At 41.4% G+C, this 21,561-nt stretch overlaps 1 protein-coding gene across 1 annotated transcript in view; it reads right to left on the reverse strand.

The window, feature by feature from the left end:
* Window positions 1-20,793: 20,793 nt before the first annotated feature.
* Window positions 20,794-21,561, reverse strand: part of DNAJC12 (DnaJ heat shock protein family (Hsp40) member C12) — a 30,325-nt gene continuing 29,557 nt past the window's right edge. Inside the window, exon 5 of the mRNA XM_029200976.1 lies at window positions 20,794-20,888. Coding sequence (XP_029056809.1) covers window positions 20,794-20,888 — 95 coding nt within the window. The remainder of the gene's footprint in view (window positions 20,889-21,561) is intronic.

The following is a 21,561-nucleotide window of genomic DNA, read 5'->3' on the forward strand; positions in this document are numbered from 1 at the left end:
TCCCCTCTCCTCTGCTTAGCTCCATATTGTACCCAGTAATTACTGGGCTTCCTGGAATTTTTATTAACAATTCAAGATGCTCCAAGAGTAATTTCTGTGACCACAGTCTCTGCTAACTCAGTGCTCTCTGGGGACAGTGCTCACTGCCTCTGGCTCATAAAAAGGACAACAAAGTCTGGAGTTACAAAGAATGCAGGTCTGAACCTTCCCTGCAGAATGACCATGGTTATTTGTAAGGCAAGGGAGTGATGAGAGGTCCACCAGACCCACTCTCAGCTCCTGTTTCTACTTGTAGAAACTTTCAGGGGTAAGATGGATGGCTTGAGGAATTTTTTTCAGTACCTACATTAATATCATGGCACAGTCCCAACTACTTTGCAAGACTGACTTGAGGGTGGATTCACTGTAGAAACAAATTTATTTCTTAAATGCTGGCAAAGAGGTTCAGAGACACTCTTATCTATTGCTTTTCCTGTTCTTGCTTTGGCCATGAAAATTTGCCAATATATCGTTCAAATCTACTTGTGACAATTTGATTTTGCTTCACGTTCATCCAGGCTTGAAAAATGACCACAGCTCAGGCAGATTGATGCTTCCCGGCCACTCGTTTCTAACATGTATTAATACATCCGCACCACCTTCGAGTAGTACATCTTTCTAAATTATTCTTTGTCTTTGTCCCCAATGCTTTTTAAGCTTCGTTAAAAAAATAAACCTCTAACCATTTTCCTCAAGATTGTCTCTATAAAACACCCAACCTGCCACTGACTAGGCTATATCTTCATATTTCAATTTTTTAGTTGCTCTTTTTTATTATCTGTTACTATTACTATAGCATTCTCATTGAGGGGAATATTTGGCTATTGAGGAAATAAGGAGAGGTTTTCATCTGTCAAAAACCAAAATTCGGGCTTCCCTGGTAGCGCAGTGGTTGAGGGTCCGCCTGCCAATGCAGGGGACACGGATTCGTGCCCCGGTCCGTGAAGATCCCACGTGCCGCGGAGCGGCTGGGCCCGTGAGCCATGGCCACTGAGCCTGCGCGTCTGAAGCCTGTGCTCCACAACGGGAGGGGCCGCAGCAGTGAGAGGTCCGCGCACCGCAAAAAAAAAAAAAAAATTCAACTGTGTAAATTTGAAGATCTAAGTGGCTTTCTTCAACAATTCTTGAATCAGGCAGCATCCCATCTAGTAAATAGAAAGGCTCTGAGACGTTGTACAAAAATGGAAGGTTTTTACAGGCAGAATGGGGTGGGACAAAAAGGTAATAGCAAAAGAAAAGATTGTTTCAGTCCAGGCTGACTTCTTTGGGGGGAAGGGAACGGTAGGAGTCTTTGTCACACACGTTACCTCAGTACGGCTGATGAGGAAATTTCAGATTGACTGTTTAAAAGGACACATTTCTGGGAGGAGTTGAAACTGCAATTAAGTCTTTCTGTTTCAGGGACAAATGACTTCATTTGGAGCCTTTTTTTTTTTTTTTTTTTTGCGGTACACGGGCCTCTCACTGTTGTGGCCTCTCCCGTTGCGGAGCACAGGCTCCGGACACGCAGGCTCAGCGGCCATGGCTCACGGGCCCAGCCGCTCCACGGCATGTGGGATCTCCCTGGACCGGGGCACGAACCCATGTCCCCTGCATCAGCAGGCGGACTCTCAACCACTGCACCATGAGGGAAGCCCAAGGGGCCTCTTTTTTTTAACACATCTTTTCTGCTAAAGCCCACCACATAGCTATAACATTTCCCAGTTACGACTCTTCTGCAATGTCACAGGTTCTGGTGGGTATTATATTTGAAAAAAATGATAAAAGTATCAAAATGCTTATATCTGTTCTAAAATGTAGGTTTTATTATTCAGGTATGGTGAGGACAACAGATCCGGAGATTACCACTGAAAAGATAATTTGTTATTTGCAGTGTTGACTGAAAAGAAATGCACAAGGTGAGAGTTGTGAAATTGTTTTATTGGGGGCCAAACGAGGACTCTGGGCTGGGAGACAGCCTCTCAGAGAGCTCTGAGGTACGGCTCCAAAGAGGGCAAGGGGAAGATCAATATTATATATGAGTTTAGTGAAGGGAGATACGTGTAGTCAAGCACGCATCTAAGCAGAAGGTTGCTGCTAGTTATGAGGAGCAAATGTCTCCATTAATGATTTTAGTGCTTTTCTAGATATGAGAAGATGCAAGAAATTGGGCTCATAAAATCTGAAAATATCTAGCTATCTGCATGCCTATTCTGCCAGTTTTTCCCAGAGCACAGAGTGCCTCATTCCTGAACTCCTTTCAGGGTATGTTGAAGCTCAGCAACTGCAGTGGCTTATGACCTAATCCTTGGAAAGGCAGATGGCAAGTGACGATTTTTAGTTGGCAACAGTTACCAAAGGGAGGAGTCATACCAAGCCATTGGGGATGGGGGTGGGGCAATGCTGGGAAGCTCTGGGTCTGCCCAGAGTAGAGGAAGCAAGGGGGAAATGTGGGCTAGTCTCTACTTTGGTTTCTGTGAGAAGGAGCTGGTGAGGCAGGGTAAATAGGTTTAGGATTGGCTAGTTTGAATGATTTCAGCAGGCTCTTGGGTATATAAGGGTTGTTCCTAGTTGCCTGGTATCCGGCCCTGGAGTGATGAAGACCTGGGAATAGTGGCCCTGAGGTGGTAGGGGTGTGGGCTGAGGGTTGGTTCATTTGCATGAACTGCAGGTGAGAAGCATGCCTGCAGGTGAGATGCTTACTGTCTCCAGGAATTGGCTAGCCTGGGAGGGACAGTCTCTCCAGGGTTAGTAAGGCCCTAGATGTCAAAGCCTCAGAAATACAGAAAATAAAAGGGCATGCTTAATAGAGTATCGGTAAGTATCTCAGCAAGAAACAGAAGGCACACTCAATTTATGGCAATTCTATATGGGTTTAGTAAAAAAGACTATTTTCAAAGGTATGGAGAGGGTATAGAAAAACCACAAGGGACAGCAAAGTGGTGCAAATAAAGAATGTCCCTTGCCATCCCGTTCTACACGGATTAAGTCAGTAGCCACTGCAGTCACTGACCTACAAGGACACCCTGAAAGGAATTCAGGACTCAGGACAGGATGAGGCACTCTGTGCTTTGGGAAAACAGGCAAAACAGGCCCTTAGATAGTTATATTTCAGGAAAAAGTTTTATGAACCCGGATTCTTGCATCTTCCCATACTTAGAAAAGCACAAAAATAATTAACTGAGATATCTGTTCCCCATGACTAGCAGCAACCTTCTACTGAGATGTGTGCTGAGTTGTACCTACTCCTTAGCCAAAATCACATATATACTGGCCTCTCCCCTTACCTCTTCAGAGCAGTTCCTCAGAGCTCTCTGAGAGGTTGTCCCCCAGGCTGTAGTCCTCAGTAAGTCCCCAAGTAAAACTGAAACTCACAGTTCTCACGTTGTGCCTTTTATAAGGAGGCGGAGTGGCCACCGGAACCCAGAAGAGAGTTCCGAGGAGAGGGCTGCTCCAGAGGAGTCGTGCACGGTGATCCTGCAGGGAGAGGGCTGGACCTGCTCACTCTTCTCCCTCCCTCTACTCTCTGACTGGGCCTCCCCATTGGCCAAACGCCACTGATCAGTCTCTGCAGCTGAAAACAGGACAGAGAGTGGGTCTGAAGGGGGAAATGGAGATAGCCAGGACCCTGCCTTACATAAAACTTGGAAAACAGAAAATAAAAATAATTATTCATAACTGAGCACCTTAACACACCAACTTTATCACTTTATCTATTTCTTTCCTGTTCTATATGTATATAGTTTAATACATAGTTGCATTTAAAATTAAATCACTGACTATTTCAAACACAGAGAGATACACAGGAAATAATACAGTATAAAAAAACAAAATTCAACTGAGTAGATTTTAAAGATTTAATTGGCTTTATTGCACAATTCATGAATTGGGCAGCACCTCATCTAGCAAGTAGAAAGGAGCTCTGAGGAGCTGTACAAAATGGAAGGTTTTTATAGGCAAAGGGGGAAGGGATGAGAAAAGAGTAGATGACCTCATCTTCCTTTGGGGGATGGAAAAGGGTTATGTGGCAGATTACCTCATTCTTGCTGACCAGAGAATTCCGAACTGACTACTTAAAACTACATTCTGGGGAGAGATTGAATCTGCAACTAGGTTAGGTATTAAGTTTCAGTTTGATGATGTAGGCTTAGCACAGGTGACTCAATTTGTGGCCTGTTGCCTCTTTTTTTAACAATCATATATAGTATATTTTATATTTTTCATTAAAATTATTTCATAAGGTTTTTGCTCTTGTCTTCATAATCATGATTTTTAATGTCTCTCTAACAAACAGTAACTACATCAAATTTAACGAAGCAATTGTTGCACACTGAGGCTGCTTTCTTTTTTGTTTTTGCTAAACAATAATGTTAAGTAATGATGTGATGTACATCTCTGAGATATAAGCTTTTTTCCATGTTTTATGTTATTTCTTTAGGATCTACATCTCCAAGAATGAGAATATTGAGGCAAAGAATATGAACATTTTTGTGTCTCTAAATACATATTCCTAAACTGCATTGCTAAAGAGCTGTGCCAAATAGTGCCACCAATAATGCATAAGACAGCTGGAATCACAAAACCCTTATATACATTGAATATTTTCACTTGCAACTTTTATTTTGCTAATTTAACAGGTAAGCACACTCCTCATTTTTATTTGATCTGTTTTTCTTTGATTACTATTACAGTTTCTATGTTTTACCATACATTTGTTTACTAGTTGTACTTGCTGCCCAATTTCTGGCTTTCTAGTGAATCAGCTACTGGTCCCTAAAACTGCTGCTGAAATTGACCCTTAGGGGAATCCCTACTGAAAACAGTTGAGCGTCATGGTGAAAAGACAGCAATTTCAAAGGATAGAGGCTAATGAATTTCAAGCTAAGGGTTATCGTCTTAACATCTACCTTTGGGGTAACTCTATTAGATTATAAGATTTATCCACCCCTCCCCTAGTATCCTCCTTGCCCTGTGTTCCACCATTTAAAAGAACTTTTTTTGCAAAACTAAATTCAGCCTGAATGACTGCAGTAATTAATCATGTTACTTTCTGGTTTTATTGGCAATATGATGATCCAGCATCTCTCCTGGGAGATATTGGGGGTAGCTGGCCTTGACTGACTGATTCTGAGATACATGTGGGTCTATTATGGTATAGACCATCATCACAATCAATCGTCATCATCTTCTCTCTTTCCTTACTTTACAGGCTATTTGAGGAAGTATCTTCCTTGACCCACCAAAATCCAGGGCAGTGAGGGGTTCTTTTTATGTCAGAGATTCTCAAACATTAGAAGAATCACCTATGACAGATCAGTAAAAACACAATCCCTGCACCTCAATGTTGGAGATTCAGATTCAATAAATATGAGGTGAGCCCGGGAATCTACACTTTTTTAAATGATTGAGATGCAGGGGTGTCTAAGGACCACACTTTGTAAATAAAACACTGGTACAGATCCTTGGGATAGGAAGTGTATCTGTACTGAAAATAGTCAAGATAGAGGCAGAAAAGAGTCTGGAAATGGGGAGGAGGGGGAATATAGTCCAGTAAGAGGTCCTTCTGGGTCCATTCTCCAAAAGTGTCATTGTGGAGGAAACAGTTCAAATAAGACCAGAATTGGGTGGAGAAGGTAGTCAAAGTGTGGCAACTTTTTTATATTCAAGGGATTCAGTGGTCAACAAAACAACCTGTCCCTATCCTGTTGAAGGCTACCATACAGTGACACTTAATTCATTATTAACATCATTTGGTGATATTTAATTATATTTTCAGTATTACTCCTCCCTACACCCTATTTCCTAACATGCTAAAATGTATCTCTAAGCTTCTGCATCAATCCTACCTATGACCACAAAGTTTCAGATAACCAGTGGTCCTTGGCGTGCGCGCACGCGCGCGCACACACACACACACACACACACACACACATTCCCTTTGTGAGCAAAGTGTTTCTCTTCCACACAGCATTGACATCAGCATACTGGCCTGAGCAACTTTCAGAATTGCTGGATTGCTTAAGATTTCTTCTAGGTTTTATTCATGAAATGTCTGTGGTGGACAAGGATACCAGCCGACCACACTGTAGAGGTGCAGAGGCAAAGAAACAACCAGATCTGGATTCTTCTTGCAACATCACAGCAACTAACAAGTGCTTTTTTTGGGGGGTCGGGGGGGAACCCTTCTCCTACTACTAGCCCAAGGCAGCCATCTTGTGGCCATCTGAGGAATGGTGACACAAGCTTGCAGATTTCAAGAACTTTTTTTAAGGGAACCATGTGAATATATTGATGGAAGAAAAGTCTTAACACTTTCTTGTCATACCTTCCATCAATTTTTAGCTTAGATAGAACTTACTTTGGATAATTTTGAAAATAGAATAGAAAAAAATTCTACTCAGAGACGCACAGAAATTTAGAATAGAAAAGATCTTAGAAATCACCTTATAAAGAAATAACCACGCTTTTTGTAAAACTAGTTCACCAAAATGCCAAAGTCTTGACGTATCTACCACTCTGCCAAAATTGCTAGAAACCAGATTACACATTTTTCACACAGTAACTGTGCACTGTGAAATTCCCCTTTATCCTGAAATGAAACCACTCCTAAAGAAAGATCTCATTTGATACTCATTGCAGAAACCAACCTGCCTGTGTTTGAAGTGCTCTCCCTGACTCATTTTTCTTCAGGACTTCAACAATACATGCATATCTGCAGTTCTGATGTCTTCCCTTAAGCAAACAAACGTCCTTCTTTCCAAGCCCTTGTTAAACACCTACAGTACTGTGTCACTTTCTTGTTTCCTCTCTGAAACTAGTTGTAAGCCTTAACTCTCATCATTGAAAAGCACAAAACTTCAACCCAAAAGATATCTACCCTGGTGGCACAGTGGTTAAGAAGCTGCCTGCCAATGCAGGGGACGCAAGTTCGATCCCTGGTCCGGGAAGATCCAACATGCCGCGGAGCAACTAAGCCCGTGTGCCACAACTACTGAGCCTGCGCACCTAGAGCCCGTGCTCCGCAACAAGAGAAGCCACCGCAATGAGAAGCCCGCGCACTGCAACGAAGAGTAGCCCCTGCTCGCCGCAACTAGAGAAAGCCTGCATGTAGCAACAAAGACCCAGCATAACCAAATATTTAAAAAAAAAAAAAAAATCTACCCTGGGCAAGCACTTTAGTTGTCCTCAGCACAGTTTTGGGCATTGTACCTAAATGCACAAGCAATGTCAGAGCTCAGTTAGGTGGAAGCCCCGGTGGGGAGGGAGGCTCTCAGAGACTGACTGCCAAATAGAAAATAGAAGATCAGTCCCTAGCAGAACTCAGAGTAAAGAGCTAAAGAGTTACATGCAAACAAATGGCTTTTTCTCTAGCTCTCTGAAAGAGAATTTTTATCATAGATTTGTATAAGATTATCACAAATACAGTGTCGTTGTACCAAGCTACTTTTGTTGGTCTACTGTGCGTGAGGTCAGGGACTCAGTGAGGGGATCCGGTGGTGAACAAGACAGGTCCTGTTTCAAGAAGTTCACAGTCTTGTAGTAGCGATAAACAGTAACCAATAACAAGCAGGTGATGCAGCTACAGTAGGCACAGATTGGTTCAGATGATGTAGGAGCACCTGAGCCAATGTAGGGCAAGCAAGGAAGGCTTCCTGGTGTAACCCAGCCCCCTTACTTTACTGAGGAGAAAATAAATCTTGTATTGAATGGCTCGCCCAATGTCTCTGAGTTAGAAAATGGCAGATCCAAGACCAAAAGCCAAGTCTGTGACCCCAGGAAGGAACTAACAGAGGCCCAGAAGGGCTTGGCTTATTCAGGAAATTCTAGGGGTCTTGTGGGGCTGTGTAGTTTTGTGCGGTGGTTTATGCATTTGTCTAGTTTTCTTCTAATCCCACCTTCTTTACTTCTACCTCAACCTCTCCCTCCCTCTTATTTAGATTTTCACTTCTCTGTCATTGTCCTTATTCAAAGTAACAGAATATCATGTCCAAGATGGACCTACCTGAAGATGTTTAGATTATGATGTGGCAGAAGAGGAAGCAAAGAAAAAAAGAATTTAAGTTATGTAGTTACTATTTTAACTTTTTATTATGGAGTGCATTAGTTTCCTAGGGCTGCTGAAACAAAGAACCACAAACTGGGTAACTTGACCAACAAATATTTATTGCCCCACAGTTCCGGAGGCTAGAAATCAAGGTCTTGTTAGGATCATGCTCCCTGTGAAGACTCAAGAGGAGAATCCTTCCTTGCCTCTTACTAGTCTGGCGGTAGCCATCAATCCTTGGGTTTCTTGGCAGCTAACCACTCTAGTCTCTGCCTCCACGAGTCACATGGAACTTCCCCTGTGTGTCTCCGTCCAAATTCCCCCCTTCCTGTTTTATTCCACCTTCAGTGATATATAACTGACATATAACACTATTAAAGTTTAAGGTGTACAACATGTTGATTTGATACACTTATATGCTGCAAAATGATTACCACCACACCATTAGCTAATATTGATACCTCCATTGCCTCACATACTTGCCATTTCTTTTTTGTGGTGAGAACATTTAAGATCTACTTTTATATACTTTCAAGTATATAATACAGTATTATTAACTATAATCACCACGCTATACCTTGGGTCCTCAGAACTTATTTGTCGTATAGCTGGAAGTTTGTACCCTTTGACCAACATTTCCCTATTTCCCCTATCCTGGTAAACCATTATTCTATTCTCTGTTCTATGATTTTTGGCTTTTGGGGGTTCCATATAAAAGTGATACCATACAGCATTTGTCTTCCTCTGTCTGATTTATTTCACTTAGCATAATGCCCTCAAGATGCATCCATGTTGACACAAATGACAGGATTTCCTTCTTTCTCGTGGCTGAATAGTATTCCACTGTGTATATGTACCACATCTACTTTATCCATTCATCTGTTGACAGACACTTAGATTGTTTCCACATCTTGGCTATTATGAATAAAGAGGTAATGAACATGGGAGTGCAGATATCTCTTCAAGATCCTGTTTTCATTTCCTTTGGATATATACCCAGAAGTGAGATTGCTAGATTATATGGCAGTTCTATTTTTAATTTTTTGAGGAACCCCATACTGTTTTCCATAGTGGCTGCACAAATTTGCATTCCATTTACAGTGCACAAGGGTTCCCTTTTCTCTGCATCTTCACCAACACTTGTTATCTCGGGGTTTTGTTTGTTTTTTGATGATACTCATTCCAAGAGGTGTAAGGTGGTATCTCGTTGTGGTTTTGATTTGCATTTCCCTGATGATTAGTGATGTTGAGCATCTTTTCATGTACCAGTTGGCCATCTTTATGTCTTCTTTGGAAAAATGTCTATTCTGATCATCTGACCATTTTTTAATGGGATTATTTGGTTTTCTGCTATTGAGTTGTATGAATTTTTTATATATTTTGGATATTAACCCCTTATCAGGTATATTATTTACAAATATTTTTCACCCACTCCATAGGTTGCCTTTTAATCTTGTTGATTGTTTCTTTTGCTGTGCATAAGCTTTTAAGTTTGTTGTTGTCCCACTTGTTCTTTTGGTGTCATATTCAAAAAATTATTGCCAAGACCAATGTCAAGGAGCTTACCACCTATGTTTCCTCCTAGGAGTTTTATGGTTTCAGGTCTTATGTTTTAGTCTTTAATCCATTTTAAATTAATCGTTTAAGCAGTCTAAAATACAGGTCCAACTGTATTCTGCATGTGGTTAGCTAGTTTTCCCAACACGATTTATTTCAATAGATAAGACTATCCTTTCCCTGTTGAGTATTCTTGGCTCCCTTGTCAAATATTAGTTGACTGTTTAAATTTCCCCCTTCTTATAAAAACACCAGTCATACTGGATTAGGGCCCACCCTAATAACCTCATCTTAACTTGATTACATTTGAAAAGACCCTATTTCCAAATAAGGTCACATTCAGAGGTACCAGGAGTTAGGACTTCAGCATATCTTTTTGAAAGACACAATTCAACAAATAGCATGGAGTATTTTGAATATTATATATATGCAAGCATACAGAGAATTAGAGAGTCTAACATAATGAACCCTTATGTACCTATCACCCAGGTTCAACAATAACCAATTCATAGCCAATCTTGTTTCATCTGTACCTCAATTCTCCTCACTCCTATGTAATTTTGAAGCAAATCCCAGACTTCATATCAATTCATCTATAAATATCTGATGCATCTCTAAAGATTAAGACTTTCATTTTAACATGAGCACAATACCATTATTACACCTAAAAATGTCAATCATTAATATCCAGTTAGTGTTCAAATTTCCAATCATCTCATAAATTGCCTCAGGTTGGATAAACAACAAGGTCCTACTGTACAGCACAGAGAACTATATTCAATATCCTGAGATAAACCATAATGGAAAAGAATATAAAAAGAACATATATATATATGTGTATAATTGAGTCAATTTTCTATACAGCAGAAATTAACTCAACATCGTAAATCAACTATACTTCAAAAAAATTGTCTTAGGTTTCTAACACTTTGTTTAATCAGGATCCAAATAAAAACCTCAGAGTCATTGACATTTAAATGGATTAACAATCTCAGCATCTTTATTCTCCCTCTGGTTGGTTGAGCACCAGATGGTTTTGAATATGTAAAGGGCACTCTGAATTTTAAGTGGATGGAGAAAGATGTTGGCAGGAGGGAGAAGGGAGTAGAAAGACAGCAGGGGAAGGGAAAGGTGGAGGGTGAGGTTCTAGAAGCAGGTTGTAGATTCAGGGGTACAAGGCTGGGGTGAAAGGAGCCTGGGGGGTAGGAGGAAGTGGCTCAAATAGTGGCAGAGAGTGGCTAGCAGACAAACTTTTAAGAACAAGGAGGTCTAGTAAATCACTTTATATATAATACTTTACACATCAGCCACCCAGAAATTTTCTTGCTAAATACACAAAGTACTGTCAAGCCTCCAAGCTGTTTCTTCCACTAAAAATACCCTCTCCCACTTCTATCGCAGCCCTTCAACCTGGAAAACTCCTGCACATCCTTCAACACTCAGCTCAGATATCCCACATGTGTGAAGACCTCTCTGATCCCTCCCCCTCAAAGTTGGCTTACTCCATTATTTACCACTCCATAAGGCTTTGGACATACCTCTACTACAACACTCCTCAAATTGCACTGTCATTATCTATGCTCATAGCTGAGTCTCCCACGAAACTGTGGGCTCTTTGAGTGGACTGGCAATGTTGATTCATCTTTGTATCCTGAGTCTCTAGCACCATACCTGGCACAAAGACAGCATTCAATAAATGCTTACTGAATGAAAGAAAAATTAAAGGAGGAGAGAGAAAAGAAAAAAGGGAAGGGAAAGCAAAGAAAAGATCAAAAGAAGAGAAGAAAGAAGAAACAGAGGCAAGAAAGGAGGACATGCACAAGGCAAACAACTGACCTTGCAAGGCAGAACTAGACAGCTTGATTTCAAGGTCACAACATCAAGGCCAAATGAGGCTTTCATGAATGTTTCCTTGGCTAGCACAGCATTTTTAAAATTTTGACTTAGTAATCAAAATTTAAGAATCACATAAAAATCCAGATGTCTAGCTTCTTAAACAAAAATAGAACAATCTATCCTAGCCTGGGCTTAGCCTCCTCCATGGTAACATTGGCTGTATCTAAACATGCTTTTCTCAGATTACCACAGTCACCAGCACTCCCAGTTGTAGTCCCAGCATGGATGTGGAGTATCACTGGCCACTTACCATTGCCCTCGTGCTTTTGATTCTCTTATAACTGGTCTACTTCATTCACTTACTTCGCCTGCTTGGCTCATTTAAACATTAGAGTCTGTCAACCTTGTCCCAGGTAATCTGCTTCATCTAGATGCTCTGTGGTCACAAAAAAATAATTATAGTAATAATTATTCTAGAGCTGTACTGTCCAATAGAACCTTCTGAGATGGTAGAAATGTTCTGTAATCTGCAGTGTCCAATACTGTAACCACTAGCCACATGTGACTCTTGAGCTCTTGAAATACAGCTAGTGTGACTGAAGAACTGAATTTCTAATGTTATTTCATTTTAATTAATTTAGTTTTAATTTTAATAGCCACACATGGCTAGTGGCTACTAAATTAAAGATGCAGTTCTAGGGCAGTGCTTCTCAAGATTTAACATACATAGAAATACCTGGGGATCTTGTTAAAACACAGATTACAATTTAGCACATCCAGAGTGAGGCCGAAGATTCTGAATGTCTAACAAATTCCCAAGAGATGCTGATGATTCTGGGGTTTGGACCACACTTTGGGGAGGAAGATTCTAGAACGGTGCTGCTCAAACTTTAGCATGCATAAGAATCCCCTAGAGATTCCAGAAAGATTCCAAAACAGATTCCTGGGCCTTGCCCCTCATAGTTTCTGATTGAGTAGGTTTGGGGTGGGGTCCAATAATTTGTAACAAGCACCTGGGTGATGCTGGAGTACCATTTTAGAGAATGGGATGCTGTTGGAAAAAAATCTTTTTATTCACCCTCTGATTTTCTTTCCCAATCGTTACTATTAATAGTTAATATTTGTGTCCTTTAATAAAGGTAGTTACTATCCCATTTTACTGATGAGGAAACTGAGGCACAGGGAGATTAATGAACTTACCTAAGGTTACCCTGATGGTAATTGCTGTCTCCAGAGCCACCTTCTTAACCACACACTTCACACCATGGAAGATGTCACCATGGATGTCTGCCAGTGTACTGTCCTTGCCTTGATGCAAAGACTCCCTAATTCCTTGAATTTAAACCAGAAGAGAAGAATCAAATCCAGAGCAGTCTGCTTTTGAGTCCCAATTTTCCTGCTTTTGTTTCACATCTCCTCATTTTACAAGGCAGGAAATGGGTTCAGAAAAGTAGAAGTAAAGGACTTGCCTGAGGCCACATAGCTAATCATTTCACTTTAAGTATTATCTGGTAAAGGACCTTCACGTGGGCTTCTTCCCCTCCCCCACCCCCACCCCCCACCCCGCAAAAAGCTTTACTGTTTCCATTTGGTCGAAGGCTTGGGAGAGGGCTGCAGGGTGTTTAAAAAGCTGCCTAGTGGTTCTAGAGAGGGGCTTCAGAGAGAAGCCCTGACACCAGAGGGACTCCTCAAAGGCCGCTGGGCTTCGGAGGCTCCTAGTGGTGCTTGAGGGTGAGCCTTTGGAAGAGATACTCGCCTAGCCCCGCCTGGGGACCAGCCACCCTGCAGAGGCTGGTCAGGTGGCTGCCATCTTCTTGATGAGTTTCACTTGCCCATCTAAGAGGCGGCTCTCCAGGAAGTCACAGAGGTGGAAGTCTGCGCGGGCAGGCCATGAGTATGGTGGCTTCCATAGCGTCCTGGATTTTACCCCATTCATCTTGAGATGGCTTCTGCACATCCTGGAAGGGCTTGCGGCAGCCGCAATAGTTTTGTATTTTCAAGAGAGGCTTGACACCTCGTGCTTCTCCTCAGCCAATTCCTGGAAAAGGTGTCCCACGCCCTCCAGAGCCACATGGTGGAGGTGGAAATAGAAGCCCAGAGAGAGGTAGGTGTAGGAGGCACGCAGATGCATGTTGACCAGGCGGTTGACGACAGCCTCTACCTCCGCGGAATAATTCTGAAGAATATGGGCGCTCATGGTTGATCAGTAATAAGGAGTTAAGCTCAAAAAATGGTGTTGGCCAATCCCGGTTGCCGAGGATAGCTGAGGGCTGATTCTGAAGGCTGCAACTGGAAAAAAGTTTAGAGGGTGGTTGGGGCCTGGAGCAAGGGGCGTCACCGGGTCGGTTCAGTCCAAACACTGTTGAAGCAAGCGACACATCCGCGGGACCTCAGAGCCCACTGCTGGGCTTCTATTTCTAAACGTCTCTATACCACATGTCTATTGCTTTAACACAGATGGAATTCCTAAAACTGAGCACTTTTAGCTAGTCGCTACTAGTGGAGACACATCACCCCCCTCCACACACTCAACCCCCAGAATCCTGTGCGTCATCAGTCCAGGTGTTCCTCCGCCGCCCCGCCCCTCCAACCCGCCCCCAGTTGGCAGAAGAAAGGCGTTGGGGTGAGGGCAAAGTGAGAGAGTAGGTGGACGGGAGGAGAGAGGTAGGTCGGTGCTCCCAGTCAAGCCGGGAAGTCAGGATCTTTGACCACTAGGTTAGGGGGCGAGTCCTAGCCGCTGGGGAACTGTTGAAAACCGGGAGAACCAGCCTCGGAAACAGGACCCAGAGGAGGCCTTTCTTCCCGCCGACAGACGCTCAGCGCCCGTCAGCGGCAGCAGGGGGCGCTCCAAGCAGCCTCGTGGGCTGGATGAGAGCCAGAGAGAACCCTGGCGAAGGCAAGGCGGTGGCTGCCGCTCATAGACCTGTTTGGGAGCCCAAATGAGGTTCTTCTGGGGCCGTGGGGAGCCCCAGAAATAACTGGTGGCAGGAAGGGAGAGCTCTGGTCTCCTGTATACAGGTAGAGACATCAAGACGTTAACCGTTTCACGTATAACCTATTTGTTTAAGCCACGTGGTCCTCAACCACATGGCACTTTAGTGTTACCTGGAGCTGTGAAAACCCAACGCCCTTGGGATTGACACAGAGGCCAATTAAATCAGAACCTCTGGGTTTGGGACCCAGGTATAAGGGGTTTCATGTTCCCCAGGTGGATTCCAAGATTGAGAACACTGGTTTAAAAAAAGTGTTTTTTCTTAATTAAATTTTAAAATCTGTTTTCCATTCTATTGTGGGTTTTAGGATGTAGCAAAAGGTACAAATTCCTCAAGAAAATGGAGTTAGTTGTGACAACAAGACAACAAGATACATGAGAAAATGCTTTGGACAACAGGATACATGAGAAAATGCTTTGGAAACTGGTAAAGGTAGGAGTTGTTGTTGTTGTTATTTATTATCCCTGTTTTAGAGCCTCCCCTGATAGTCTAACAAGCTGGAAAGTATTTAAATATTGTACTATACTCCGAAAACAAATCACCATTGTCTTCAGAGGCGGGATGCTATCAAGAATGATATCGAACTCAGCTGAATGTAAAAAAGATAATTGAGGTGTTTAAGGCTGTGCATCTAGGTATACATACTTAATTGTAATCTCTCGTTTTCTATCTCAGCCCTTTTACTTAAAAGAACAGTAAGAAAAGAAGAGTTATTAGAAAGAATGATGGGAAAATACATGTCTGCTTTCTCTGCCTTCTCTGTCGTCACTAACCCTTGACTTCTACTTCTGGACTACATACTCCTTATCAGTTTCCATGCTCTCCTGGCTCCCACCCAAGGCCCTAAACAGGCCAACTCTGGACCTGGTCCTGAGCCAAGAGCCTATGTTCTATGAAGAGAAGATTCTTAATTTCAGCCACAGGTACAAGAAAGTGAATCAGAGAATTTAAGTGATTTGCCCTAAATCCCACCATCAGTTAGAACTGAAAAAAAAAAAAAAAAAAACACAAAACGATCTAGTTCTCCATAAACCTAACCTAGATTCCACTGTGAAAACATTTACTCTTGGCTGCTAATTAATAAAAGAAATCATCATAGCAAAAAACATTGGAAGGAATGAAAGAGCCAGGGTGGGAGGAGAAAGGGTGAGGATGATCTTCCTGTTACAAAATGTTCTCCCACCATGAGGGTAAGAAGACACAGGGAGCTGAGAATAATACTAGAGACACAGCCACACTGATGCATATCACAAAACCTGAAATTGAAGGAAATTGAAGCCTTTCTTTGTGAGACATTTCATCATTTTCTCAGTAATTGCATCAGTTTTGTAATTTCTTCCATCACTGACTCCGCAGTAGCCCTGGCATCTTCTCGTCTGTGATGTGGACGTGGTGGGTGATGGTGTTTGCCTCCAGGAAATTAAAGACCCCTCTCAATAACTGCATTAGTCATTGACACTTGCTGCTGTGATTGATCTTGTAACCACCATCAGATCTGGGCACGGAAAGGATATGAAAATTCACAAGCGGGAAAACAACCTTATCTTCCCCTGATGCAGCCCTCTCTTTACAAGAAATATCTGCAGTCTTTTTTGCATTTCTAATTTGCTCGTCAAAGGACATGTTTTTGACAGGCTGGTATATGTCCATGGGAGACTGGAAACTGTTTGGGATCATAGGAAATTGTGAATTCTGCCTGGGTTTTCCAGAGTTGCTCTACTGAGTTGCCCTTAACTTAAAAGAGCAAAAAATGTTTTAGAATTGTGTTTCAACATTTCGGGACACCCAGAAGACAAGAAGCCATAACACTGAAAAAACACCCTGATCTTGTGCTGTCTCTGTGGAAGGTACCAGAAGAAAAGTATACTCTGATTTTATTATTGCTTTATATCTTGGGCACTCCCTAGGAAGACGGCAGTGGGGGGCCAGCTGGGTAAATGTTTCCATAAGCATAGTGCTTCAAACTGAGCCACTCAACGGAGTCTATCCTAGAGTGAAAAAGACTAAAGACAAGAATCCCAATGAACGCACACTGTTTTCTGGGTTTTCCAATCCAATGGCCCTAAGATCTCTGAAACTTGCCAAATTGCATCTGTTGTTTGCTTAAGAATATGGTAATCAAATTCTAAATGTACATACATGCTCTTTGATTCATTCCAGTAAGAGGTATTTATCTTACAGGTATACTTCATATATAAGAATACTGTGTGTAAAGCTATTCACTACATTGCTATTTGTGTTTGAAAAAAAAATGCCTGTAAATAACCTGGAAAGGCTTCAATAGAAGACAAATTAAGTAAATTATGGTTCATCCACACAATGGAAAGCCATGTAGCAGATAAAAAGAACAAGGTAGCACTTCCATATTAAAAATGGAAAAATCTCCAGTACATAGTAACTGAATAAATGGGCGATGCGCAGCAGGGTACTGTTCCCATTTGGGTAAAGAAAAAAACAGAAACACATGTACGTGTGTAAAGCACAGGATATCTATGGAAGGATAGGCAAGAAACAGTGCCTCTGAGATGGAGAACTGGAGGAAAGGGATTGAGGAGGGAGGGAGGCCACAATTCTGTTAATTGATTATCACAAGGTTTAACACATAAGAATAGTAACTAGTACACATAGTGCTTACTATGTGCCCAGCATGTTCTAAGCACATTACATACTTAAACTAATGCAAAGTGCTCCTTTTAAACTATAAGATATTCAGATACCTGTCTTATTTCACTAAATTATCAACTACTTGAGAGCATAAACTTGACTTAAGCATTTTTTATATCCTACACAAACACTGGTATGATATATATCACATAATAATGTTCTCAAGAAATATATGCTTCATTCATTCACTCACTCAACATCAAATATGAGAGAAACTAATTATCTTTACCATTTAGAGCTGACTCAAGAGTTTAATCACCTTTATATAAAATTATCTTTTCATAATCAGTTTGCTATGCCATGAAGTCAAGCCATAATCCAAAAATAAATGGCTTTGAAAATGTGCTATTACACATGCATACAATTGTGGCTGTGCTGGACACACTGGGGCATTCAAACAAATTACTGAGGAAAAGTTGTCCAGTTTTCTTCTTACTTTTCATTCAAAGAGAAACACTATTATCAAAGCACAGTCCCCTCCCTTTTTAAACTTTGAGTTCAGGAGAGTATTTAAGAATGAAAGGTCTACTAAGTTAGACGGGATCAAGTAAATAAAGTGCTTAGCGCAAGCCTGACCCATCAGAAACCCCTATTCAAGTGACACTATTTCTTATTTCTTATGTGGAGGCTTCAAACATCATGGGAGAGGAAAGTAAACAGAGCGAGCGCTCAGTCTTGTCAACAATTGGGAAATATGTCTGCGACAAAAGCAGAGCAGATCATGGGAGTGGGAGTGTTTTTCCCCTTGACAAGTCATTAGAAGTCATCAGTGCTGTAAATCAGACAGACTGGGGAAAAAAAGAGAAAAAAATTAAAACCTTGATTCTTAGATTGAAAAATTCACTTATTCAATCTGGCATTTATTTGAGTGCCCACTTGGGTCAGGCAGGCATTATGACAGGCAACTGTAGTCCTAAAGCTCATTTTATTCATTTAATGTGCTATCTCTTTTGCAGTTACTTTCTATCTTTGAAATAAAATTTGCAGATATAGTAACAAATCCCATTTTACTGAAGTAGTAAAATGGTGGTAGAAAAATTCTCTAAATGTCTGGCCCTGACTTTTGGATTTGACAAAACAGCAGAACTTCAAATAATATTAAGGGGGGCTTCCCTGGTGGTGCAGTGGTTGAGAGTCCGCCTGCCGATGCAGGGGACATGGGTTCATGCCCCGGTCCAGGAAGATCCCACATGCCGCGGAGCGGCTAGGCCCGTGAGCCATGGCCGCTGAGCCTGCGCGTCTGGAGCCTGTGCTCCTCAACGGGAGAGGCCACAACAGTGAGAGGCCCGCGTACCGCAAAAAAATAATAATAATAATAATATTAAGGGAACCAATACAGGGTTGTATTTGTTAAAAAAAAAAAAAAGTTTTCATCTATTTTATGGACTGAATTGTGTTCCCCCAAAATTCATTTATTGAAGTCCCAACTCCCAGTACCTCAGAATGTAACCTTATTTGGAGATAAGGTCTTTAAAGAGATGAAGTTAAAGGAGGCTTTTAGGGTGGGGGCCTAATCCAATGTGACTGATGTCCTTATAAGAAGAAAGGACTTTGTGAGGAAAAAGTGGCCATCTGCAAAGCAAGGAGAGAGGCCTCAAAAGAAACCAAATATGCACACACCTTGATCTTGGACTTCTAGCCTCCAGAACCATGAGAAGTATTGTTTAAGGCACCCAGTCTGTGGTATTTTGTTATGGCAGCCCAACAAACCACTACAATCTACTATGATACTATTTCATAAAAGGAAGCACATTTTGGGGGACTTCCCTGGTGGCGAAGTGGTTAAGAATCTGCCTGCCAGTGCAGCGAAAACAGGTTTGAGCCCTGGTCCAGGAAGATCCCACATGCCACGGGGCAACTAAGCTCGTGCGCCACAACTACAGAGCCTGTGCTCTAGAGCCCGTGAGCCACAACTACTGAGCCCATGTGCCACAACTGCTGAAGCCCGCGCACCTAGAGCGTGTGCTCTGCAACAAGAGAAACCACTGCAATGAGAAGCACATGCACTGCGATGAAGAGTAGCCTCTGCTCGCTGCAACTAGAGAAAACCCGCACGCAGCAATGAAGACCCGACAAAGCCAAAAATAAATAAATAAATAGTTTTTTTTTTTAAATAAAGGGACTCCCCTGGTGGTGCAGAGGTTAAGAATCTGCCTGCCAATGCAGGGGACATGAGTTCGAGCCCTGGTCCGGGAAGATCCCACATGCCGTGGAGCAACTAAGCCCGTGTGCCACAACTACTGAGCCTATGCTCTAGAGCCCATGAGCCACAACTACTGAGCCCGCAAGCCACAACTACTGAAGCCCACGTGCCTAGAGCCCGTGCTCCGCAACAAGAGAGGCCACCACAATGAGAAGCCTGTGCACCACAACAAAGTGTAGCCACCGCTCACTGCAACTAAAGAAAGCCCGCGCACAGCAACAAAGACCCAACACAGCCAAAAATAAATAATTTTTTTAAAAAAAAGCACATTTTAAACCACAAAGGTAGGAAGGACATAATTTTTGAATAATTTTGCTTTTTAAAGAAACTTCCTGGGACTTCCCTGGTGGCGCAGTGGTTGAGAATCCGCCTGCCAGTGCAGGGGACACAGGTTCAAGCCCTGGTCCGGGAAGATCCCACATGCTGTGGGGCAACTAAGCCCGTACGCCACAACTACTGATGCCTGCACTCCTAAAGCCCGTGCTCTGCAACAAAAGAAGCCACCACAATGAGAAGCCCACGCACCACGACAGAGTAGCCCACGCTCGCCGCAACTAGAGAAAGCCCACGCACAGCAACGAAGACCCAACGCAGCCAATAAATAAATAAATAAATAGATTTATTTTTTAAAAAACTTCCTATATTTGTATTTTTTTCATTTTGCTATAGACCAGTGAAAACTCTGTTTTGACCAAGGAACCCCTGGTCTAAAATCATCTTTCTTCTTAATTTTTCATTCACTTGTTTCCAAACAAAAAATAACCATAGACTACACATGGCAAACCTAGTAATTCCAACCTAAAAAGGATGTGTTACGTAACAGGCCCATTTTCATAGTTAGAACATAGTTTATAAGTTTATCACCTGCTATATAATAAAAGAAATCTTGTAAAAACATTTTCTCAAATGAATAATAACCTTTTAAATTTATAATTATTAAGATTGAAGTAGAAATACTTATTCAAATTATTTTCAAAATACAGTTGAATTATAAATTCATTATGAAGTTTGGGAAAATTATTTATTTCATTCAATGGAGTTTAGACAAGTAATTTCACATTTCATTTTAAATCCAGAGTCAGAAAACATTTCTTGTACATCTAGCACTCATAAAGATCATGGTATATCAATGAAATATTTAAATATAGAGATAGATTTTTAATGGATTTCTATAAATAACATTAACAGGAAAACGCACATAATACAATCTACTCTGGATCTAAGAGCCGTAATTTACTCAAATATTGAAAGAAACTAGGCTGAAAATTTTCTTGTTTAGAAAACATATTGAGAGAACAGGATCAAGGATGGAGGAATTAATTGGTACTCAGCAATTCACAAACATGACATTTTTAAGATTTGAACAAAGGCTGTATGTTGGCAGCGCAGGGAATGATCTCTCTCTCTCTCTCTCTGTCTCTCTCCCTCCCTCCCTCTCTCTCTCCCTCCCCCTCTCCCCCCTGTGGAGCAGGGACATTTCATATTTCATAGTTTCTGAATTTCCTCAGGAGTTCTGAAGGAGCATCCCCAGACCAGCGGAAACGAAGGTGCCAACAGTTCACATCTGAAAAACCTATAGAAGAGAGAAGAGAATATTTTAAAATCAGAGGTAGGAAAAGTCAAGCTTATTTATAATAGTAAAACAGCTTGTTGATTAGATTTCATTGCAATAAGTGAAATGTAAGGGTAAGTCTTTGGTGTGAATTATTAATATCTTACAGAAATGGATAAGCAGACTATTGAATCCTTATGAACAGGAATTGGTTTATATGGATGAGAGGGCCTTACGTGTTTAAATGCTTATTAATAAAAAGATATTTATAGATACTTCCAGTGGTGGGAATTTTGACAATTTATCTGCAAGCAAATTAGAAACTACTTTCAAACAGCTGTCAAAAGTAGAAGGTCAATGGAAAGGATCCCTGGAAATACAAATAATTTATTCCACAGTAGTAAGATTTTTTTTTTAATTCTAATAAACAACTTTGTGGAAAATTAGAGAAAAGGTCATTTTCATTCTCTACTGGAGGAAGTGTAAACTGGCAAAACTTCTAGCAGGCAATTTGGCAATATTTATCAAACTCATTAAAATGTATAAACCTTTAAGCCAATAATTCTACTTCTAGAAATTTATCCTAATAAAATAATCATGATGTGCTCAAGGGCTTAACTCTAAGGATGTTTATTATGATACCATTTGTAAATGTAAAGAAATAGTCTAAATCTTCAGTAATAGAAAATTGGTT

The sequence above is a fragment of the Monodon monoceros genome, unplaced genomic scaffold (assembly GCF_005190385.1).
Source record: "Monodon monoceros isolate NGI ecotype Baffin Bay Population unplaced genomic scaffold, NGI_Narwhal_1 Super_Scaffold_4, whole genome shotgun sequence".
Lineage (NCBI taxonomy): Eukaryota > Metazoa > Chordata > Mammalia > Artiodactyla > Monodontidae > Monodon > Monodon monoceros.